General features: G+C 36.1%; 1 protein-coding gene across 1 annotated transcript in view; it reads left to right on the top strand.

Annotated features, from left to right (window-relative positions):
- Positions 1-26410, top strand: part of SRBD1 (S1 RNA binding domain 1) — a 237638-nt gene that overhangs the window by 107194 nt on the left and 104034 nt on the right. Inside the window, exons 15-16 of the mRNA XM_059942845.1 lie at positions 15024-15115; positions 24312-24394. Coding sequence (XP_059798828.1) covers positions 15024-15115; positions 24312-24394 — 175 coding nt within the window. The remainder of the gene's footprint in view (positions 1-15023; positions 15116-24311; positions 24395-26410) is intronic.

The raw sequence follows: 26410 nt of genomic DNA on the forward strand, positions 1-26410 counted from the left end.
GAATGAAAAAAAATGATGACTTAGTATGACTCTTTACAATGACATTGAAAATTATGAGCTATCTGTTTCTGGCTTGTCCTAGCTCTGCTTTTATTTCAGTTGAAATGTATACTAAATCTGATGCCAGCACAAAGCTTGTCCATTTCATGTGTCTGTTTATCATTTGCATGATTTTGAGCAATAAACATTCCTTGACAACAGCATCACACTTTGTTTTTACCAACACTCATCTTTACTCCAAACATGAACACAAATTGGTTTTTATCCATGTTAATGAAAAAAACAAATCCCTCTATTTCAGTGAGTAAAACAGAAAAGCATGAGATGCTGGGGAGTCTGGAATCAATTAAGTTAGCAAAGTGTGTAGAAAAAAGACAGCAGACATGGAAAATGATCATATCAAAATGACTTGTTTTATAGAAATAGAAACTTGCAGACTAAATGGTGAATAAGAAATTAATTTAGGAAATTTCCGTTTATTTAATAATTTTATTTAATACATTTGATTTTCAAACTGTAGAATATGTATGTGAGAATACTCTTAGTCCTTATCTGAATGTGGGTCTGTGTTAATTAGTATTTACTTTGATCCTTTCTGTGCTGTATATGTTAATTGGCCTTAGAATAAGATCTGAAAATACAAAGATGAGAAATTACTTGAGCCAGCTGCACAGAGTTGAAGAACAGTACCTTCTAGGTGCTTAGAAGGCAAGACAAGACAATGCAGACTCCAGTGAATTGTTTTAGTTTGAAAATATGCACAATTGTGTGGCAAATTAATACATTTCAGTGGTGTAGCCACAGGGAGTAAAATGTTAAGGAAGAATCCGATTTCTTTGTGCAATAATTGGAAGATCATGCTTGTTCTGGATGCTTCCAAATGTCCTCATTTTGACACTATTTTATTTTAAAATACTGTTAACTTCAAGGAAGTCCTGGCTCTTGTTTGTGCTTTGTCTTTTGAGGTATGAGAGGAAATCAGGTGTTTTGAGGTATCAATCCTTGGCCCAGGGGTCCCTTTGTATATTCCAATAGAGTATAAAGACCTAAATGATATTGAATGTTCTTTTCCATGGATGGTTATATCATTAACTATGTACTGTTTATCTGAATGAATCCTGATTTGTTTAGTTTCTGATGTATCTAACCAGATGACTTGACAGTGAATGCTCCTCCCTAAAACAATAACTTGTTCTTATGCTTCTTCGGCATCTCCTGCTTTGAGTTTTCCTCAGAAATCATTACTTTTTCATAGACTCAAATCTGAGGAGAAATAAAGTAGACCATCATGCCAGTTATGTTAACGTCTGGGAACAAAAATGCTTATTGATTGACCTTCACAAACAACTTTCAAAAAGCTCCAAAGCTTTCTAATTATTGGGAAAACCTGTGAAAAGATGATTGGGAGGCGAGAAGTGGGCAGAGGGTAGGCATCTAAGTAGAAAGAAGCCTGGCCTAACAGTACAGAGACCAGTTTTTCCTTTTTGAGTCTTAGTTTCAGATGATCTTGATTTAATTTTATTTACCTCTTTGGTTCTTTCTAACCCCACAGGTAAAATGAACAGGGTACTTATGATCCTGACTTCCTTATAGGAGTTAGTAGATCTTAAAGCACTTTTAGAAAGCTATAGATATTATGGAAGTGCAGGAGATTCATAATATTTACTTCAGATTAACTGAAAATGACCCTGAGGAAATAATACTCACTTGTAGACTAAGCAAAGAATTCTATGGCAATTTTTCATCTCTGCATTGAGCCAGTTTGACCAAATTATCAGACAGGATATGGACAGGTGCCATTGCACTCAGCTATTTTCCCTTTTGTGAGAGCTCTGAGTTGGATGTTTCTCTGGGCAGCTTTGAGAATGTTTCTCACTGCAGCTTTTTCTCAGAATGGCATCTGGCAGTAGATTGATTTAACCAAGTCTGAGGTTTGCTCTTTTCAGAATGTGCTCTCTAGGCAGCTTCTATGTGGCTCTGACATGACCACATACTGCTGCTGCTTTTCCTGCCTTCCAGCACCACATGTGAGGCTAAGGCATTCTGACACCTGCCATTTGGAACCTTTACTTGCTGAAAAATGTCAAGGTTTTCAGACAAGATGAAGACAGATATAACTGATCATTCTTCCCTTTCTCAGGAATAGGCTGAGGGCATTTGTTCATAAATGGATGAATTGCTGAAGTGGTATAGTTCTGTTAGTTTGGAGAGAGGCACACCAATTTTGTACAGAAGAGTCAAAGGTGTTTGTTTATGTGTTCTTATTCACCTTTGTACCTATTTGGCATGATACTAATTTGCTGTTAGTATAAGCAAAGGTTTTAGTGATTATTTTTTTGGATTTTATGGGATAAATGGTAAGAGTTGGGGGCAGGGGGTGCAGTTCTCCTTGCACCTTATTGTTTTCAAGAACCTCACTAGGAAATTGCAGATTTTGGAGGATGGGCTTCTGTTATGATCATATTGTCATACAGATACACACACCGATGACTGTTAAATTTTAAATGGCCAGGAGTAAGACCTCCTGCTTGAGGTCCTTGCTGCTGCTTCTTCCTTTTTTTTTTTCATTGAGCCTTAGTGTTCTAAGACCAGAGGACTGATTGCTAAATAAGGACAGGAAAAGCAGTGTAACCTGCTGAGTTTGTTCCTCCTAGTAACTGGTATCTAACTGGTTGAAGAAGGGACTTGAACACTGTTATAAAATGAAGGCTTAAAAAACTATTAACATTATTTTGCTTATTCTTACCTTTCAATCTTATTGATAAATTATAATTGGCTGTATGCTCTTGAGTAAACTCTTTCCTTTATTTCTTATATCTTGATCTTTATCTTGGATCTCAGGGCCAGTAACATAACAGAGATGATGATAGCTTAATTTTGTGTAATTTGGGAAAGATGTTCCAATAACTTTAGTTATTTTGAATTGCAAAAAAGGTAAAAAGGTTGGATGATATGCCCTGTAAGTTTTATTAGGAGCCAGACCATATTGAGAGACTGTGGATCACTTGTGAAACTGTATTCTCTGACATCTCTTTGGACAACTTCTTAAGTGGCTTTGAGTGGCTCAGTGAAAAAAGGAGAATGAGTTTTGGCCAACAGGCTTCTTCCTTGTATTGTAATTTATGAAGACTAGTAGAATAATAAAATCCATCTCCAGCAACTGAAAGGCAATGAGGACTAACGGCTTTTATGTTATGAGCAGGGTCCATGAATTAGAACATAAATATTTGAAAACATTTCATAGCAGAAGCATGGGAATTCTTCAGTATAAAAAACTTCTTGCTTTGGGTCCTAGGTTGACTTGAATTATATAAAGAAGGATTGTTGTTGCAAATTTAAATGGGTTTTCTTTATCTTTTAACTGGATCCTTCTTATTGTTATAGTTTATCCATAAAATCACAAAATCTGTATCTTAGGTCATGGTTATAGAAATAGTGTTCATATAAGCTTCTTTTCCTTATGATTTGTTTTTTTATGATTTGTGGACATGGATAATCATCAAGAGGTAAATGTGTAGTAATTTGGGTTTCACCCTGGAAATGAATCATCTTAATATTGCTTATACCTGAATCAAACATATCCTATATTTTCCTGAAGTATGTTTTATACATTTGCAAGTTATGGTCCTAGACAAGATTTGAATTTTAGCTGCCATCTTTGGCTCCTCTTCACTTAAGGTACAGTAAATTTTCAACAAAGAAAGGGCTGTACTGGTATATGAATTGTTTTAAAATGCCCTGACATGAAGACTAATAAAAATAGACAAAAATATCAAAATAAATCAAATGTATCTTTCAGGTAATATGCTCTTTTTCTATAATATCTTCTATGGTGCACCATTTATCTTTATTCCCATTAGTTTGTAAGGTGGACATATTTCTTATATTCTTAAGAACGGTGTCAAAAGCCATGGACTGACCAGTGCTTCTGAAAATGCTGACACAGAGGTCCATGTTCTTTAATGCCAGCATGCCACCCAGTGTTCCCAGGTAGGCCCACCTGCAGCTGAACAGAAAAGCAGATACTATGCGTGACATTTACATATTGCTTATGCAGATGGAAACCACTAAGCTTTCACATTTTTCAAGGGTTTACTATTTCTTTTGAATTTTTGAGGCATTTTTGTTGTTGTTGAGAAAAGCCCGCATAAAGCACTTGTATTGCAATAATAAAACTTGAAACTCATATGTAGTGTGGAGGTAGGGGAGTAGGCAGCAGTTTCTCTCACCACATCACTACACAGGACAGCAGAGGGGTGAGAGGGAGAAGCCAGGAAACTCTGAGATCAGCAGGGAGAGCTGAGCATCAAAAAACAGGAGATGCTGAAGCTATGATGACCAGCATCATTTTCTTAAGACAACACTCAAGGATTTGTCATGATGGCTGGGCTTTCATGGGTGTTAAGTGTCTACAAACAGCGCCTTCAATTTAACTTTTGATTAAAGTTCTTAAAATTTAGGAAGTGGAGCTTGGATAGCTATGAGATTACGAAAGTCCTGAATATCCATTAGAAAAACCACAGGATGGAAAGAAAAAGAAAAGCCAGGCCATGAAGAAGGCTTCAGAGGTCCCTGCTAGCCCAGGGATAGACCCTGTAGTGTCCAACATCTCAAAGAAAATGATCTGCTTTCAAAAGGCAGAGGGTTAAGGGGAGGGTGGGGTGGGGCATTGGAGGCCACTTTAGTATGGGGTCAGGCTTTTCATTCAACCCGAGGACATCTCTCAACTTGGAGAATAATTCGGCCCTCAAGAGCGCCTCAAATCAGCTATGGCTCTGCAGCGCAGAGCCATATATATATTATATATTATATAATATATATATATAATAGATAAAACTTTCATCCAAAATAAAATAAAAAAGATTCTTGCACCCCACACACCAGTTCCTATTCTGAAGTCAACCCATTACTTGTGCTGTTAACACTTGACTAGTACTTAACTGGAAACCTAGATCCAAAGGACTGAAACTCAGTCTTCACCCCAAAACGAAAACAAACTAAAATGAGTAACTCGAGGTTTATGTAATGTAGTTCAGCTCAACATACATACCAGGAGAAAGGGGAAGAGCAAAGCTGGTGACAGAACACATTCAGCCAAGGAAGGTGCTTATACAAAGAGTGTAGTGGAATTTCAGGAAAAGCTCCATATGGACTCGCTGTGCGCATCTGGAGGCGCCCGATCCTTCCATGGCACATCCAAGAACGGGGAGTTCAGGGAGGAGGCCGTTCCTGTCATTCCAGTTTTAGAAGCTCCACGTCAAAGATGAGAGTGGCATTCGGTGGGATGACGCCTGGGTGCCCAGCGGCAACTTATGCATAGTCTGGGGAGACAGTCAGTTTGGCTCTCTGACTCACGCTCATCTGGGCAACCCTTTCTCCCCAGCCTCAGATCACCTCCTTCTTGCCCAGCACAAACTTAAAGGGCTTGTTTCTGTCCCTAGAGGAATCGAATTTCTTTCCATCTTGAAGCATCCAGGTGTAGTGCACCACGCAGGTCTGGCCGTGCTTGGGGAAGGTGTGCCCATCTCTGGGGAAGATCGTCTCCCCCCCTCCACTGCCATGGCGGAGGAGGCGGCGGACGCTGGGCGGCGCGACGTGTGGAGTGGACAGAGAGTGGGCCTGGCAGCGGCACCGCCCCTCTACTTTATCCCATTGCGCAACGGCTCCGCACTCGCGCGCCGCCGCATGCCCCACCTGAGGCTTTAAAACACTGGCTCTCAAAAGTGTAGTCCTAGACTTCATCAGTATTTAAAACTTTTATGTTTCAAAAGACCATTAGGAAAATGAAAGGACAAACCAAAAATTTGGAGAAAATATTTGCAAATCATGTATCTGATGCAGGACTTGTATTTAGGATACATAAAAACACTTGTAAGTCAATAATAAGGAGACAAGCCAAATAAAAATGGGCAAAGATTTGAACAGATATTCTACTAAAGAAGATTAGGAAAGGCCAACAAAGGCATTGAATAAATGTTCACATCATCAATGATTTAAAAATGTAAAATAAGCCAGAAGTACATACCACTTCATAACCACTAGAATAGTTGTCAAAAAGGCAACAGCAAGTATTGTCAAGGAAATGAACAAACTGGAGCCCTTATTCGTTGTACTTAGGCAGTTTCTTAAAAAATTAGACATGAATTTACAACCCAGCATTTCCACTCCTGGGAATCTATCCAAGAGAAATGAAACATAAGTCTACACAAATATTTGTAAATGAATGTTTATAGCAGCATTATTCATAATACCAGAAAACTTGGACCAACCCCAAATTCTATCAACTGGTGAATGGATAAACAAAATGTGGTATTTCTAGAACAGTGGAATACTATTCAGCAATAAAAAAGAAGTACTGATACTATAGCATGAATGAATCTCAAAAACATTATGCTAAGTGAAGAAGCCAGACAGAAAAGACCACATATTTTATGATTCCATTTATATGACATGTCCAGGCAGGTGAACGTATAGAGACAAAAAGTAAATTAGTGGATACCTAGGGTTGGAGATGGGAATGAGGACTGCAAATGGGCACAAAGGATCTTTTTGGGATGGAAATGTTCTGAAATTGGATTTTGGTGATGATTGTACAACATTTGCTAAAAGTCATTGAATTGTATGCTTAAGATGGGTGAACTTTATGAAATGTAAGTTATACCTTAATAAGACTTTAAAACCTATATGGTCCCAGCAGCATCAGCATCACCAGTGAACTGGTTAGAAATGCAAATGCTCAGCGCCAGTGAAGCAGAAGCTCTGGGGGTGGAGCCTGGCAATCTGTGTTTTAACAACCTCCAGCAGATTCTGATGTAGGATTAAGTTTGATAACCACTTGAGAATCAAGGAAGGTTAAATGGAGATGTGAGTAGTTTTGGTACAGCTTATGTACATTCAATCTACCCTGTTACTGTAACTGTAGGAAAGGTTTGAATTAAGGACTGTTGTAGTAGAGTTAAAGAAAATTACAGGGCAATGGGAGTAAAAATAAACTGGCCTTTCATGTTCTTGATATGCCCCTATGAGAAGCTTTATGATTGTGATGTTTGTGTACCACATATATTAGTAAATTCCTGTGTTCTTTTAGGCTTGCTGTTACTTAACGAACATAGCATAAACAGGTTCATTTGCCATAACGACAGTGGAAGTTTAGATCCTAGAAAGGAATTATTTCTCCTAAATATTTACACAGTGTAATATAGCAGAGCCAGAAATGTGCAGTGATCCCAAGAAAGTAAAGATCTGACCATAGATAAAGAAGTAAATGGAGCAGCCAGCTGAACTGAACAACTCATTCTCTCCCTCCATCTGTTCAGTGTACTTTTGAAAACCACGATTAGAAAAAGTGGTTGATCTAGAGTCGTCATCTTACATTTGGCCTGTGCTTTCAGAGTTTGTTTGGTTTTTTTTTCCCCTAGCATTATCTGGGTGGCCAAAAGAAATTCTAAAGTTTGAGGCTGCCCCAGAAAAGAGCCTGATGATTCAAACTGGAGACTGCTGGTTGGTGAATGTGTTAAGTGAAGTTTGTAGATAGGGTCCCTTAAGTGGGGTCGGGGGGGGGGGAGCGGGCGGTGATGACTTCTGCAGAGGTATAAGTTCACATCAGAGGAAAGTAGAGGTTGGCAGGGTGGGGGGTGGGAGGCAAAAACAAACATCAGACAAGGGAGAAAAAGAGGAGTGAGTAACAGGATGTGAAAACTGATAAAATGTACGTGATTTATTAGTGGAGTTCACTGAGATTTTTAGCAGTAGCATTTGGAAGAATATTAGGGAATGTAGCACAAACCATTGTTATTTCCAAAACTTTATTAAACTATTCAACTGTAGGTAAAAAGAACTGGGCTGTTAGTTGCTGGCAAAGTGTATCTTGGCTTCTGCCTCTCTCTTTAATTATTTTATTTCTCATTGTCTTTTTCACTTTGCTTCTCTCCTTTCTTTTTTGTTCTTTCTTAAAACTTTTAATAATTCACATTTTATTATTCAGCACTTATTATTAGCAAAATATTAGAATATTATAACCCTCTAAATTAGTAATTCTGATTCTGACTTCTGTTATTGGATGGATAATGAAGGAATAAAATATCTTGCAATAAGTTTCATTCTGAAAAGTCTATGCCGTAGCAGTCTGAATTCCACTTATTTATTAGTGGATAAATTCCTATAGATGTACTTAAGCTTAAAAAAAAAAATAGGAGGGATAGAAAAGAAAAAAATAAACTTCTCCCTTAGTTAGAAAACTCTGCAATTCATACTCTTAGATTTATATCTAAATGTAGAGTTGCATTTGAACAAGAATAAACAAACACAGATAATATGTTATTCTATGAGTAAATGCAAGCTGAGTACCTAAAAATTTGAGTTTTGGAGTTAACTGCAAGAATCAGAAGAAGCATACTTTTTGGTATGTTTGGGGCAGTAGGGATGGCAGGTAGGTTGACATCATGTTCTTTAAATCAGGACATTTCAAAATGTTGACGAAAGCACAAAAATTAGATCAGTATTTCTTCCTTGCCCTCTTAGTTTTTGGGAACTTGTTAGTAGCGAACGTGGAATGTTTACAGTACTGCTGCAAACAACAGCCTCTTTCACAGTTAGTGTTCCGCTCCTTTTTTTTTTAAATTAATTTTATTTTTTTGGCTGCGTTGGGTCTTCACTGCTGCACGTGGGTCCTCTCCAGCTGCGGCGAGCTGGGGCCACTCCTCCCCGCGGTGTGCGCGCCTCACATTGCGGTGGCCTCTCCCATTGCGAAGCACAGGCTCCAGGTGCACGGGCTTCAGCAGTTGTTTCTCACGGGCTCCAGAGTGCAGACTCAGCAGCCGTGGTACACGGTCTCAGCTGCTCCGGGGCATGTGGGATCCTCCCGGACCAGGGCTCGAACCCGTGTCCTCTGCATTGGCTGGCAGACTCTCAACCACTGTGCCACCAGGGAAGTCCCAGTGTTCTGCTCTTCAAGCCTGCTTTTCGTGTCTTGGTTCAGTGGGGCCCTTGTCCTTGTGCCTAGTCTAACACCACTTAGGCATCAGGCCTTGTGGTTGGTTGCTCCTGTGACTTTTTTCCTTGAGCTCCCTTTAGTGGTATTGTGCAGTACTTGTAACAACTTCATGTTGGACTCAAACATAGATGGGGGGAAAAAAATAAAGGAGGGATTTTTGTTTTTAAAAGGAAAACAGAAGACAGTGAAGGGAAGGGAGAAAGAAAATAAAAGGAATGCTTACCCTGGAGAGTGGTGGAGACCGACAATTTCTGCTGGTTCCATTCTTTGTCAGAAACTGCTTCTACCTCAGCAGAGGGACTCAACCTACAAATAGAGAGAAGCTGTCCATCTTTGTCCTTCAGTTTGTTGATTGGCTTTCCCCTTGATGGCATTTGAAGGTACCAGTGATTTTGTCAAATTGAGTGGCCCACTGACAGCAGTAAAAGTGATTTAAGTGTAATATTTTGGCACATTGTGGTACATCGTAGCAGCTCAGCATCATTGTGAACATAAACCAGAATCAGATTCTCATGTGGAATGAATACTATTGTTATGTTTATGGCCCAGAAGAGTTGGTAGCTGTTACTTTGAGGAACCCCAAATTCCAAATTACAGTTCTGTTTGGTAGTTGCCAATTTGGGTTTGTCCTTTTTAGGTTTCTTTTGTGGCTAGAAAGTGTTCATCTGATGTGGTATGAGACACTGAAGGAAAAGTAGCCAAGGGAATTCTATATTGTTGAAATACTGCTCTGTGGATGTGATAAGATGTCGATCCCGGGATATACTCACCCTCTGTTTGGTAGACATTTTAAGTTCTCACAGGATTGTTATGGGTCCTCTGTGTAATTACTGTACCATTGCTAGACTCGTTCTCTTTGGAAAATGCTCATTCTTTGAAAGATAGCTTAGAATTTTTTAAAAAAAACTGTGATAGTTGGAGAATGGCTTCTAACTGGTCTTCCACCAGATGGTGCTAGTGTTACATACCTACATGTAAATTTGGTGCCATTGAAATCTTGAGGTGGTGTATTTCTGCTCTTTTTCTTTTTCACCATATTTTACCTTTAGTGTTTTTTTTTTTCCCACACACACTACTTTCCTGGTATACAACTGTGTCACCTCACACCTTTTCTGTTGTGGGTAGTGAATTGATTGTGCCGTGGTGTTCATGAAGAATAACATGGGGGTTGGATTCACAGGCCAAGGACTAAGTACAACTTAAAAATGTATATTATATGTACTTTCTTATAAAATTTTTCATTGTGCATTTGCTTTTTATATGACCTGTATGTACAAATCTAGAGTTATTCTTGACCTTTCTTTCATGTTATAAAACAATATCATAAAATATTATTATTTGAGGTCTCCTAGGAGTCATGTTGGAAGTTATTACTAACAAATGATATATTTACCCACATTTAAGTTCAAAATAACTTTGATAACTTTAAAAGAAAGTTTGGTAAAAAAAAAAAAAAAAAATGTTGGCTATTACGCAATATTGGATCTCCTGGCCAGGTAAAAAATGGTCATTTGAAACTTAAATTTTAAACTTTTTCTTTTTACAAATAAATATTATAGTTATTGCAGAAAAATTTAAAGAAATAAGAATTCTTTTAAAGGAATAACTCATAGTTAAGTACTATTAATATTAACATAAACCTTTTTTTCTTTTGTATATACCTATATTTTAAAAATATCAAAGTTGGTCTCATGTCTTAGTTTTATAACCAGCCTTTCCAGTTAATACATTACAACAGTAATTTTTAATGACAGTATAGGTTTTCATTAAAGAACTCTTTAATGATAGGCATTTTGGTTTCAGTTTCTTTTGGTCGGAGCTATGCTGTGATGAATAACGCTGTTTAATTTTTTGTGTAAATTAAAATTTCCTTCATATAAATTCTTAAAAATATAATAGCCAGTTCAGAAAGAATGCATATTCTTGTGACTTTTGATCTATATTTTCAAATTACCATCCAAAAGAGTTTTACAGTTTAAATATCTTTAATAGTATAGAATTTTATTTGTTTCCCTGCATCCTTATCATCACGAGATTACCTTAGTTTTTATTTATTTTTAATTAAAAAAAATTTTTTTTTGGCTGTGCACATGGCTTGCGGGATCTTAGTTCCCCAACCAGGGATCGAACTCGTGCCCCCTGCACTGGAAGCGTGGAGTCCTAACCACTAGACTGCCAGGGAATTCCCACGTTAGTTTTTAAAGTGACTAGGTATTGCTCATTTGAGGCTCCCTGAAATGACAATTCATCACTAAATAAAGGAATTTAAAATTGCTTTGATGTTTTTTTAGAAATAAGTATCCTTTAAACATTAAATCCTAGAGCCCCTTTTATTTATGGTGGTCTGGTTTTTGGCCTTGTCTCCTATCCCCAAAATACAAACAGCTATCCTTTCATACTTCAAAACAGGTTCTCATATGCAAAGCAAAGAATTAAGATCTGTGTTGATTAACTTTTTATAGCATTTTCTGTTACTTGTTGAGAAACTTAGGTCATTTACCTACCCTCTCTTCATATGAATGTTTCTCAGTCTGAAAATTTGGAAGAACTCTTTTTAGATAAATTATTTTTAAAACTTTAGTGAAATGAGCTGTGCATTTAGTATCGGAGCTTTTTAGTACCTATTTTTTTTGGTGGGCAGAAGGAAAAGGAAGCTTCTAGATATTGGTGGAAGCTTCTAGATATTGGTAACACTTAAGCAATTCTAGTATACTTTTATAAAAAATGAAAAACATCAGTTTTTATTAGTTTAAGCAAATATATCCTGGCTGATTTTTGATAGCTTAATAAATATTAATTGTGTTTTCATTTAAGTAGGTTAACTTTGAATTGAATTTTCTTGTTAACATAGGAAGCATGCAATTTATTTTGAAATAAGAAAAACAAAAAAGCTATTTTCATATTTGGGAAATAAGAAGGGGGAGGAGACTCATACAGAGGCTTCAAGCAATCTTGTAAATGAATGTGAAAACTATTAGCCCAATAACTTAAAAAAAAACAAACAGCTAGTTTTCCTCTCTCATAAAAAAATTCTCCCATCTCAATTTGGCAAAAGAAATTGCCATTCTTTTACTGTCAGAATGAATAGGCACTGTAAGAAAAGTACTTGCAAACGTGGTTTTAAAAGATTCATCAACATATAATTTATCTTGGTAGAAGAGACTTATAAACTGTGGAGATATAAATTCTGTGGTTTAAACATATATTTGTTTAAAAAATAAAGTACGTTATATTGATAAATGATCAGATTTATGTAACAGCATTGAATTTTACTTGAGGTAACAAAAATTGGCATTTTTAACTTGGAGAGTTTTTGTTAAAAATTTTTTAATGAATTTAAAAATAAATGCATCTATATTGTGGGCATTTCACTTGTGTTTTAGGTTATGAGTGTGTGGTTTATATGTATATATTTTCAAATTAAAAAACCTAGAAAGACTCTAGAAAAGTGCTGAATTAGATAAAGTGCTTTAAAAATTATCAGTTTAATTCTAGAGAATTAGCACATTAACACATAGATCTGGTAAAACGTTAAGTCCGGTGGTAGCTTCTGAAGTGTACTTTCATATATTTAAAGTTTGATATACCATATGTATCTATTTAGGCATTTGTCTAAACAAACAATTTGAAAAGGCTTCAAGTACTGTAATAATCTCAAAACCTTTGAGTTCAATTAGAACTGTGTCAGTTAAATTCCCCCAAAATTATCAATTTTACTGAGTCTTGTCTGCTTTATGGCAAAGTAAATAAAATAATCAAATTGCTAAGATTATGAGCCAAATTAGTTTACACCTGAGTGAAATTTGTTTTGTGACATATAATACGTATTAAATGTTAGATATCTGTATTTTGTGCAAAGTTTACTTTTGCTTTCCTCAAAATATACTAGAGATAATTGGAATAATTTTATAATAGTTTATTGGGAAACTTCCTAATAAACAGAAGGTGCCTTGTAAAATCTAGCATACTTTCTACTTAATGCCTATCCTTGAACTCTAAATAGGAAAGAAAAAAAGGAAGGGGGGGAAAGTTATAACTTTTGTTCTTAGCAGCTTCTCCTGGAAATCATCACCACTCCCAGCTTGATTTCTTTCATTTAACTCTTGCCACATATACTTCTTATATCCTTATATGTTTTATATTGAAGTAATCAGTGTTGAGCTTTTTCTCTTCATTTAGATTATTTAAGCATTCTGATCTGCACATAGTACTGAACAGTTTATTGGACCCATGCTGTCTAGTAACTGAAGCATATGAAATTTACTGCATTTTGTATTGATTTAATATTAATGTTAATCTAAAATCTTTGGGTGCAGCGTGTCACATCTGTTTTGTATTCCTCTGTTTAAAAGAAGTGGCAATATGGTATTTGGAGGAATATTTATTATCTGAGTGTTTTTCTTTGCAACAGTTTCCCTCAGTCTTTTGAGAATTATAACTTGCAAGAGACAGTGAATCACCCAGCAAATTCTCAGGTACCCAACTGCTGAAGCCCACAGTTAATGGGAATTTTTATTTACCATTTAAGTTCCTTTGCTCAAATAGAGATAATTTTGGAGGCTTCTGGCAATGACAGAAAATAGATTTGTGGTAAGATTTTTTAAAATGTTCTTTTCTCTGCACTTCACAGATACTCTGGTTTTTTAGAAAAAAATTTGTTAGGCTGAGTGTTGTTCATTTGTGTTTGAAACCAAATTTTCCATGGCTGATGGCTGACTATTCTTATTTATCCTAAGTTTCATAAAGGGGTTGGTTTTGTGCTTTGTATATAATATGCACCTCTTATTGTATCCTGATGATGCTGTTGATGAGGAACAGGATGAGCAGCCTTGCTTTTCAATTGCAGAGTGTTCATTTTCCCTATTATGAAGTTTGGGTTAGTAGATCTTGGTTGCAAAAGATATAAATCTTCTCGTTGCCCCCAAATAATCTTCTCAAGTCTCTGTGGTTTATAATTGTTGTCAAAGTTCAATCAAGAGTTCTTCAAAGAACTCTTTGGAGTAGCAAACTAACCGTTTCACATTTTACTTATCAGTGTTGAGTTGTTACAGTGGGGCAATATGTTAAAAGTTATCTGCTCAACTTGTCTCACACTTGAAGTAACTACTGAAGAGCAGAGAATGGGAGAGGTTTCTAAGAGTGGATTAAAAATTAGCACTAACATGTTTCTGCTTTTGAATTGTGACATCTAGATGGTCACATGGTAGAGAACCAAAGGTATTGTAAATACTTAAAATAGATGATGTTTCTTTACGTATAATGTCATAAAGAAAGCCTCTAATTTTAAAATGTTTGGTAAACTGTACAAATGTCAACCACTATACAACCGTCATCTGTAAGAGAGTGCTGCCATTGTGGATTGTAAAGTATATGGAGCCAAAGAAGAAAGGAACAGGATGATATGTCTGATGCTTTGATTAAAGAAATGATGAAATGAAGTGGTTTAACACCTGCCTGAAGTGGTATGTTTCAAGTTCACCAAAAGGATGATTTCAGACCCTCCTGAAAAGAAGTGGGATCCTGTCTGATCCCCTTCCTTTTCACATTGTGGTTGTTAATTATAACCAAGTAATAATAATGGCAGTGTTTATGGCAATGGTTTTTTGTGTATATCTGCATATGCACATATCCACACACATGTCTGTGCTTCCCAAGATGCTTTAGAATGATTAATTCAGAAGGGAGTCATAAATGTCAGTCAGTAATGGATTATAAACACAAGAGGAGCTAAGTATTCTGAAAATTTTGATGTTGGCATCATGGAGGAGTATCCATGGTGTTCATTTAAACAGAAAATGACTGAATGAATTCATTATGGATTTAAGCCTGTGTATTTCCTATGTGTAGAAAACAAGCATTGCTTAATCACTTTAAGTTAATGTAAAATTAAATAGTATAGGTATCATTGAAATATAAAGAGAGTGCTTTGCCCTGCAGTTTTCTTTTCTTATAATACCTAGTCTCATTCATTTATTTTCTTTGGGCAGGTAGAAAGTTTGGAAAATGATATTCCCCTTTTCTTTCTTTTCAGTATCGTCAGTGAAGCAGGAGCATCAGTCTACAGTGTCAGCCCTGAAGCTAATAAAGAGATGCCAGGACTGGACCCTAATTTGAGAAGTGCAGGTAAGAAACTGTGCATGATCACTAAAGCGTGTGATTTTCATATTTTGGATTTGTATTTGTAGCAAGCAAAATATTTAAATATCCAAGAAATTTTAGAAGATATATTGCAGTCATGTTAGAAAGAAAGTGTTTGATTGGAATAGTACTGGGAATTATGGAAAAGAAGTGGAAGAATACTACTTTTAAAGAACACTGCATAGTATTCTAGAGTATGGTGAAAAATTAGCCCAAAACATATTTAGTAAAATTAAATGCTAGAGAGTTAATAGTAAAAACAATAAAATATTCAGTTCTCTTATTATTATTGCAAAATATTACTTATTAGAGCTTTTTGTTGGAGGAAAGTAATATATTAACATAAAATATTTAAAGTGCAAATGTATAAACATGCACAGACTTTCAGGCTATAGCTAAATATTTGTTAAATGACCGGTTTCTCTTGCCTTGCTAATAGGAATTGTCATTACTGTATTGTTTAAATCAGCCTGATTTGATATTAGTTGTATAAAATTGCTTTGATTTCTGTGATGTGGAATAGTTTAAATCTTGTGTGTGAAGAAATTAAAGATATTTTGAGGGCTTCCTGGTGGCACAGTGGTTGAGAATACGCCTACCAATGCAAGGGACACGGGTTCGAGCCCTGGTCCGGGAAGATCCCACATGCTGCGGAGCAGCTAAGCCCATGCTCTACAAGTACTGAGCCTGTGCTCTAGAGCCTGCATGCCACAACTGCTGAAGCCCGTGTGCCTAGAGCCCGTGCTCCACAACAAGAGAAGCCACTGCAATGAGAAGCCTGCAACGAAGAGTACTGCAATGAAGAGTAGCCCCCGCTTGCTGCATCTAAAAAGAAAGCCTGCGCACAGCAACAGAGACCCAGTGCAACCAAAAATAAATAAATTTATTTTAAAAAAAGATATTTTGGTACATCTAATGACAATAATTGGTATCACAAGCAAAATATAGATCTGGTCAGAGCATTTTTCTGTGTAATAGGTGGATATTTAGACTACTTTGTTAGAAATGTCTTGTGTATGTGTGTTTACTGCTTTATTTTTTTTTTTTTTAATGGATGTATAGTTGATTTACAATATTATATTAGTTTCACGTGCACAGCATTGTGATCCAGTATTTTTACAGATTATACTCCATTATAACTTCTTATAAGATAATGGCTATAATTCCCATTGCTATACAATATATCCTTGTTGTTTATCTATTTTATATATAGTAGTTTGTATCTCTTAATCCCCCAATTTGGGGAAATTCCAAATTAGGGGAAATAGACTTTTTGTTTAATTTTTTTTCCTTAAATATTCTCATCAAATTTCATTGACTGTTCTTGAAATCTACACCTGGTGATATGTATTTGAAAATTTTTGCATTAATCTAAAGTTAAAAACTTCTTTTTTGATCCAAAAGAACTTGTAGTTTCTCTTCAGTTGTTCATTCCATGACACAGTCCCCTGACTAACATGATCATCTTTTCTTTTTTCTTTTTAAAATATTTATTTATTTTATTTATTTATTTTCTTTTAATTTCTTTGGTTGCTTCGGGTCTTCGTTGTGGCACGCAGGCTTCTCTCTAGTTGTGGTGTGTGGGTTTTCTCTCTCTAGCTGTGGCACTTGGGCTCTGTAGTTTGTGGCATGCGGGCTCTCTAGTTGAGGCGTGAGGGCTTAGTTGCCCCAAGGCATGTGGGATCTTAGTTCCCCAACCAGGGATCGAACCCACGTCCCCTACATTGGAAGGCAGATTCTTTACCACTGGACTACCAGGGAAGTTCCCTAAAATGGTCATCTTTTCAAACTCAGATCCCAGCTCAAAATCTTGCTTCTTCAGTGAAGCTTTTCCCTGTCACATCAACTCAGTGTGGTCTCTGCCTCCTTGCCATGTTCTCTTTTGGTACTTGCCTTGTAATAACAGTAGTAATAATAATAATAGGAGGAGTAGGGAGCTGCTAACACTAATCTTTTTTAAGCACTTAGTATATATGAAACATTGTGGTAAATACATTACCAGGATTATTTTATTTAATCCTCACAATTGCCCTATGAGTCATTTATTATTCGCACTTTACAGATGAGGAAACCAAGGCTTAAAGAGGCCGCATAGCCAACTAAGTGTGAACATAATATTTATGTACGTAACTTCTGTAATAAAGGGATACTTTTCTTTATAAAAAGTAAAATTCAGAGCCTCCCAAGTTGGCACTGAAAGGTAATCATCCAACAGGGCATTAGAAAAATATTATATAGGAGGTGGCAGTCCCTCAGACTTCCCTTTGCTAAGGGGGCTGCTATTTCCTCTTCACCACTGGCCCATGTGGGTGCATAACTGCCACAGTATTATAAGGGAACAAGATCACAACATTCTAACAAGATTCTATGAAAATAGGAAATAATAAAAAGGGGAATTGGTATATAGTCCTAATTACTCTGATTTCAAAACCTAGCTGTGTCTTCAGTTTGTGATTCACTGCAGGTGTGCCATTTTTCTTTGTCTTAGCTTGTTTCCACATTGGCAGTGACTATGTTTGACCCATATCAACTCAAAACACCTACCTAGACATTCTGAGTCTTCAAAGTCTGGTCCTGGAAGCAAATATTGAAATTAACTGAGAGTCTCCACTCTTGGCTTTCTAGGCCCCACTTCCATTTCAGTTCCTGTTTTCTCACTAGGAATCTTTCTCTTTCCTAGTGATTGATGCCTGGGATGACTTCATACTTCATCTGAGACCTGACCTATCTGTGGGTGTGGGTTTTACCTTTCAACCCTCCATAAGTTTACCATATCAAATATAACGGAACCTCAACATTCATACAAGTGTTAAACATATGTAAGAAAATGACCTTTATCTTACTACATCTTCTTGACCAGTTTATCAGCTTATTGAAAACAGAAGTTATCCTTATATATGCTTACATTCCCTTCATAATAAATTCATTGTACTGAGACAGTTTAAATTGGATGGATAGAATAATAGATAGTTGGTATTAAAACATTTATTATGGATTTCTGATTTAAAATGAAGATTAAATATACCTGTTACTCCTTCACTCTCTTCTGAAATCTCATTAAAATGACAGTAACTTGATAGAATGAAGGCATAAACTTACTAGGACAAGGAGAATGGGAGAGGAGATAACGGCAACAATAGTTTTGAAGCTGGAAACCGGATGAGATCTAGCCAACTTGAGAAAGTGGAATACTGAGACAGCATTGTAGAAAACAGAGCTAACCTGAAATAGATCGTAGAAACCCTAAAGACTCAGGAAATGCACTAAGCACCTTTAGAAGTATCTTGGGAGGGCTGAGAATGGGTCTAAAATAGGAGGATTGATTGAAAGTCTGTTTAAAAAGCAGTGAGATCAAGTTAAACATAGAATATCATATAACCCAGCAATCCCACTCCTTGGTATATACTCAAAAGAATTGAAAACAGGTACTCAGCAAATACTTGTACACAGATGCTCATAGCAGCACTATTCACAATAGCCCAAAACTGGAAACAACCCAAATGTCTATCAGCAGGTGAATAGATAAACAAAATGTGGTCTATCCATACGATGGAAGAGTATTTTCAGCCATAAGAAAGAATGAAGTAATGATACGGGCTACAACATGGATGAACCTTGAAAACATGCTAAGTGAAAGAAGCTAAACACAAAAGGTCACATATTGTATGATTGCATATATATGTGAAATGTCCAGAATAGGCAAATCTACAGACACAGAGAGCTGATTGGTGGTTGCCAGGGGCTGGGAAGAGGGGACAATGAAGAGGGACTGCTTAATGTGTACAGGGTTTCCTTTGGGAGTGATGAAACTGTTTTGGAACTTGATAGAGGTGGTGGTTTGCACAGTGTTTTAAGTATACTAAGTACCACTGAACGGTACACCTTAAAATGGTTAAGTTTATGTTATGTGAATTTCACATCAGTAAAAAAAGAAGAAATGAATTAGACCTCCCATTCCACACACGTTGAGTAACTGCCCTTCTTCCACTTTTGCAGAAGACTGGAGAATTGTTCTCTAGAGAGGGTTAAACCGAAGGTTTCTACACTGGAGGACATGGGTTATAAGTGAGAGTGGGAATACCTACTAAAAAAAAGAAAGATTAAATAATTATTGACATGCTGTTGTAGGTACCTTAGAGAGGACTAAATCTTCCATGTGGGAGACTAGGGGATTCTGGCTAGAACACAAGAGAACACAAGAGAAAACACCTAAAGAAACTGAGATCAGAGATTTCACAAAGAAATGGCCAAATCACCCTATAGTGAAGCCCACAGTTGACAAACCTCACCTTTGAGCAAAGCACTTAACAGTCAGCTTTTTAGTACCCTACCCCTGATGGAAAGTCTAGGGTCACTTAACATGTAAGGAAAACTTATGCTATTAAAGACAGATGCCAAAATATGGGGTGGGAGGTGGGGTACACTACATGGAAGAAGTAGAGACTATACAGAAAGAAGAAAAATAAAGAAAAAGTTTGATATCCTTAGAGAAAAGATATTTCTTTCAAATTTAAGGGTATATTTGCATAAAGTAAAATTCACCTTTTTTAGGTACACCATCTATGAATTTTGAAAAGCTTGTACTAGTCAGGTAACCACAACCACTGCAATCAAGATATAGAGTATTTATATTAGGTCAACAGATTTGTCAGCTCATTATTGAAAAATGTAATTACTAATTAGAGGATCAAGATTATAATAAATTTGCATTAAGAGCATTAAAACTACATTTTAATAAGCTTTTTAGTGAAAAAAATTCTAATTAGGAGTTGTTGAATGAAATAAGACAGCATGGGGATTCCTCTGTTGCTGTCTGATGGCAAGAGGAAGTATAAAAAAGGAGTATTGGACTTTAAAAATAAAGATTTCCACTTTGATATTCTCAGATAACAGAGTAAGGCAAATTTTAAAGAGAACACAGTTTAGTACAGTCTTTTAAGCAATACATTTATTTGCTCTAGAAGCTTTAAGATTCTATGTATTTCATGGAACTGAAGACCAAAACCAATAGAACCCCTTTTGTCCTTTGGATATAAGATACCTTATGAATGAGGGGGAAATGTTGTTTTCAGTGCTACTGCATATGGCTGTAGCTCTGGTTGCTTACCTTTTAGGATGATAATCTTCACTCAGTCGAAGCTCCTTTTCCCTGCTTTTCCCTGCTTTTTACTGTCTTCCTTTACACAATATGTTTCATTACCGTTTAACAAATTACCATTTATTAAAAACGAAATTCCATGTAAAAAAAAAACACAAACAAAAAACGAAATTCCTATATGTACTTTTTTCCCTTTTTCCTTGGTCTGTCTAGTCTGCTACAACGCAAGACTCTTTCAATTACTGTGGCTTATAATATGATTTGCCTTAATCTTTTTTTCATTGCACTTGTCCTATGCATTTCTTTCTTTCTGTATAAACTTTAGAGCCATTTAACTAATATTTTTCAAACTCTGTAGAAATACAGTGAAATTCCATTAAATTTATACCTTCATCCAGGTTATGCACATTGTATTTTTCTTACTCACCCGCAATACACACACACACACACACACACACACACACACACACACACACAGAGAGACAGTGAATAGATTCTCCTTCATGATATTTTCTTATTGGTTGTTGATGGCATATGGTGGAGCATCAGTTTTTGTCTGGGTGTCTTGAAACCAACCAACTGATTGAAATCTTATTAGTTCTGATATTGTTTCAGTTGACTCGCTTGGGTTTTCTAAGTAGACAGTCATCATCTGCAAGTAATAATAAATAATCTAGTTTCTGTCTTTTGAGTAATTATACCTTCTTTCTTTTCTCTTCCAATTGCGTTAAGTAGAACTTCCTAAACAGTGGTAAATAGTTGCAGTGATACAGAGAAATGTTGACATTACATGTGAGCAAAATAGTCAATATTTGCCATACATTTGGACATACTGCATTTAAAAAATACATAACAACTTCATTGAGATATAGTTTACATAGCATACAGTTTACCCTTTTAAAGTATATGTCATCATTTTTTAGTATAGTCAGAGTTGTGTAACTATTGCCACTATCCAACTTTAGAATATTTTCATTGCCCCTAGAAACCCCATACCCATTAGCAATCAGTCCCCCTTCCCCTCTTCTTCCCAATCCCTGGAAAACACTAATCTACCTTCTGTCTATATGGATTTGCCTATTCTGGATATTTCATATAAATGGAACCATTACAATATGAGGTCTTTTGTGATTGGCTGGCTTCTTTCACTTAGCATAGTGTTTTCAAAGTTCACTCGTGCTGTAGCATATATCAGTACTCCATTCCTTTGTATTGCCAAATAATTTACCATTGTACAGGTATACCACATTGTATTCATCCATTTATCAGTTGTTGGATATTTGGGTTGTTTTCACCTTTTTGGCTATTATGAATAATGCTGCTGTGAACATCCATGTACAAGATTTTATGTAGACCAATGTTTTTATTTCTTTTGAGTATGTACCTAGGAGTAAAAACTTGGGGACATAGGGACATAGGGTAGCTCTATGTTTAACATGTTCCAGAAGTCTTTTTGACTTCTTTTGCTTTACTTTCCTCACCATTCCTTCTCTGCCTCTTTCACCATTTCCTCCTTCTCTTTTCTGTCTCAAAATATGAATGTGCCCCAAGTTTCGGGCCATGATTCTTACTCCTTCTTCTTTTTTTTTTATCAGCAATCTATTAAAGTCCTTTTGCCTGAACTACTTATCTGTCTGTTACTTTCAGAAATCTGTTGTCAGCCTGATCATTATTACTGTTTATTGCATAACCCTTCTCTTGATTATCCTGCCAGCAGGAAAACAACACCATCTTTTCTCCAAAGCCTGAGCATACTACTTTTCGAATTCTACTTTAAACAATGTTCATCTCTCTCCCTCCTCCTGCCTCCCATCTCTTCCATGCTTGGGTTTCTATGCTACACAGAATGAACAGCATCTGAAAGTGAAATGCCAATTCTAGAAATATTAGATCTATGTCAGGGGTTGTTTACGGGGTACACTGTAACTCCAGAAGCCATTGGGACTATTGTAGAATTAATATGTCATCTAGAAGCCATCATTTTTAATCCATTGTTGCTAATATTTAGTAATATTAGGATGAACAAAGGATACACTGGCAGTGAAATGTTAGGAGGGAATCCAGTAGAAAATAGTTTAAAATCCTTTTGTGTATTTCAGAAATGTTAAAATATGGGATCTACTCACACAATTTCTAAGTTTAGGTTTTCATAATGTGGGTTTTCCTGAAGGTGTAGATTTGAGAGATTTACCTATTATTGATATACTGTTATTGAATTTCTAATATTGCCTTCCTACACAGCAAACGTTCTGATGCCTATTACCTTAACTTGGTCTACTGTTGTGGGTTGTTTTTTTAATCCGAAAATATTTTGGCAATGTATGTATGTGTTTGAAAATCACTCTTATTGTATAATATATGTAAAGGCTAGAATAAGGAAATAATACAGTTGAGTTGTCCCTTGGTATCCACAGGAGATTGGTTTCAGGACCCGTCTCAGATACCAAAATCCAAGGATGCTCAAGTCCCTTACATAAAATAGCATAGTATTTGCATATAACCTATGCACATCCTCCAATGTACTTTGAATCATCTCTAGATTACTTATAATACCTAATACAATGTAAATGTTATGTAAATAGTTGTAAGTGCAATATAAATAGTTGCTGAGAGCATCAAATTCAAATTTTCCTTTTTGGAACTTTATGGAATTTTTTTTTCAAATATTTTTGATCCATAGTTGGTTGAATCTGTGAATGTGAAGCCCACAGATATGGAGGCCTGACTGTATTTGGTTTTAGAGGATATCAGGTATTTCTCTGGTGGCATATGTTTTCATATGACTATAAATGTGGTTATTAAAGGAAACCATTTCTCCTATAACTTGGCATGCTTGCACTAATTAACTTTTTATGAGATTTGATGAGAAAGGTGTATGTGAAGGCCTTGGAATCCCCATCTCTTCTGTGGGAGAAATAGGCAGATTGTAAAACATCAGCTTATTGCTCTCTAAGCTTGCTTTGCAAGCTGCCATTGTCACTGTCTGTTGGCAGTAATAATAAAAGATATGAAAAAGACTTGAATGTGCAGTGAACTTGATGTTCACAGTAGATCTTATCTCTGATGAGAGGTGGCACAAATCAGTGACTGGAGAATCTGATAGTTACTTCTAAGAAGTGGCTTCTTTTACCAGACCTTGAATAGTTTAACACGAAAACAGGCATGGGGTTTCCTTTAATGGCCTTAATGTTTTTACTTAATGAATTTATATTTCATCCAACCTTCTGTATGAGTAGGTGACACTGACTAGCTTTCATGTGTTTAGAAAATAAAAGCTGTTCATTTGTAAACACTCAATGCAACTAAATTTCTTTTCTCTAACTAAATCTATCTTATAAGCTAAATTAGTTATAAGATTTTGTTAATAACATATGGCTTTTAAAAAGATGATAATATATGATGACTAAGTAAAAATCATGACACAAAGGATGTTTAAAGTTAACTCTCAAGTCTCTTAAAAATGGAAAGTGATGGTCAAGAAAGGGATGTAATTAGGACTGTCAGGAACAAGCAGTTGGGATGCAGATCACTTCTCAGACTGATCTTGCAATCGTATTCAAGGTGATTCAAGAGTATTCACTAGTCAACTAACTTGATCTCTGATTGCAATAAGATATGATTCTATCATTTACTCATCTTTATCAGGATCTAGTCCTAATAAGCATATTTAATGTACAAATGTGTATCATGTTTATAGCAATGCAGGATTATTTAAAAGTAAAACAAATATCTACTTGTTCTTTAAAGTGTGAGGTGCCCTACTATACTATATTTAAAGAACGAACAGGTAATTGTATAAATATAGCAACTAAGTGTTTTATTTGTTTTTCCAAATGTATAACCCTTTCAATGTGTTCGTGCTCAGGAACACCTAGGAGTTCTGGTGACATAATTAATCCTGAAATTTTGCATTCACTTTTTGTGTGGAAAAAAAAAGGAACTCTGAAACTTGGTTAAATTGTTGGCCTCCTTGGGGGAGGAATAACGAGGGATAACTATGCATTATGAGGAACTAAAATAGTAATTATCTGCATACTGCTTTTCACATTAAGCCATACTTGTTTTCTGATTCTGTTTTTTCAGTTTCCATAGCAAGGCGTGTACAAGATCCATTAGCTGAGCTAGTGAAAATTGAGCCGAAGCACATTGGAGTTGGAATGTATCAGGTAAAGCAGTGTGGATCATTTAATTTGTGAAATCCATCAATACAGAGACAGTACTCAAACTTGCTTGGCATAGTAATTGTCAGTGGGAATAAGTTCCCATTTTCAAAGGTTTATACAGTTTGTGGGAAGGTAGTTAGGTATTATAAATTATTCAGGAAGGAGAGAATTTTTTTTTCCTGGTCTTTATGATTTTGATCAAAGGTTATAATAGACTATAATCAGTTTAAAGACTATTAAAACTCTAGATACGACTAGTAACTTAATCTGAAGAGCCTCTCCTTTTAACGTCGCTATAAAAATGGAAGGGGTGTGGAGAAAGGGGGGTATGTTGGCTCTTTTTGTAAACCAGTATGAACTATTGATCTTTATTGATCTTTCAGGAAGAAACCTTTGGTACCTACTGTGATTTTTTTTCCTGTTTTCATTCCTATTTGATTATTATAGTTAGTTTTTGGTCATTTCCCAGTATGAGCTAAAACCTTTCATTTTTGTTACTGTGTAGTAGTAATAGTAGTAATAGTGCTTCTTGGTGTTGCTGCTGTATTTCCAGTTCTTGAGATTGTGTTCCTTAGGCAATTGAGAGCAGCACTAAATCTTGGCAAAATGAATCCATGTTGGCTTAAGTGGTCTCCAGAAACCTCAAGTTGAATTATTTTCTCTTTGATGAAAGTTCTTCTTAAGTCTGAAATAGAATATTACCCTCTATATAATTTTCATGAGATTTGAGTGATAGGTACTATACTTTCTCTAAGGAAATATATGAGGTCATGGAATCTGTGGCCACTAGAAATGGAAGAGACCTTTGAGATCATACAACTCTACCCTCCTCATCTGACAGGAAAAGAAGCTGTGTCCTAGAGTAGTTAGGATTTTTACCCAGGCTCACACTGTCAAAGCCTGGACTAACCGGTCATATATTGGGACTTAACTGGAGTTTTCCCATTTTAGAGCAAGTTAGACCAAGAGGCATCCAAACCTTTAACTGGACTTGTTCACTGGTGAGGATGGTTCCTAAAGGGACTGATCTAGCTACAGATAGATAAAATGCCTAGTAACTAAAGAGTATACCTCTTATAGCAGTTTTATGATATAGGCATCATAGTTAAGAGAAATTATAGTTATATTAATTCAAGGTGAAGTTATGGAAGTTATGGAATACCTCAGTTCCTTAGTGGAACAAAGGAAAGAGAAAGTCAAACTTATAGAACCCAGGAGGCTAATAACCTATTGGCATCAAAGTGGTCTTTAAGTAAATAGCAGGGACCTAGTCTCCAGATTTGGATTCTGAGATAGCATTTAACGTGAAAACAGTTTGGAATTCATTCCAACAGCAATGAGAAGTAAAGGAAGAGTTTTAAGCAGAGGAATGCCGTGATCTGATTTGTATTTTTAAATGTTGACTCTGACTACTCCAGGTGAAAGATAATGGTGGCTTGGACAAAGTTAATGGCAGTAGAAATGGAAAGAAGTTAAATCTATTTTTAGGGACTACTTGGTGATAGTGAGGGAAAAGGAGTTGTGAAGAATTTGCTCCAAAGGTCCTGAGGATGCCTGAGTGGAGCAGATTTGGTGAGGATAAGGTTAGCAATTCAGTTTCGAACATGTTAAATTTGTGGTGCCTGTAAGAAATACAGGAAACTAGGAGTTGGATATACAAGTCTGAGATTAAGAGATATGGCCATATTAACATTGGAGTACAGACTATTTAGCAAATAATGACACTAAGAAAATGATCAAAATGGTAGGCAGAGCTCATGATATTCTAACTACATTACCACCACCACTGGCATATCCACAACTCCAAATTCCGTAAGATGACAGAAAAGTTGTGCATATATATCTGTACCTATGTAAACACTCACTTATATGAATCAATTGATAATAGTCCGGGAAAAATAAGAAAGGGTCCCATCAGTGGGTAGAAATTTCAGGAATTCTTGAAAGATATTAAGCCTGAAGAATCACATCCACAGAAAAATGAAACATGGTGGAGCCACACCCGAAAATATATAGATC

This window comes from Balaenoptera ricei, chromosome 13 (assembly GCF_028023285.1).
Source record: "Balaenoptera ricei isolate mBalRic1 chromosome 13, mBalRic1.hap2, whole genome shotgun sequence".
NCBI lineage: Eukaryota > Metazoa > Chordata > Mammalia > Artiodactyla > Balaenopteridae > Balaenoptera > Balaenoptera ricei.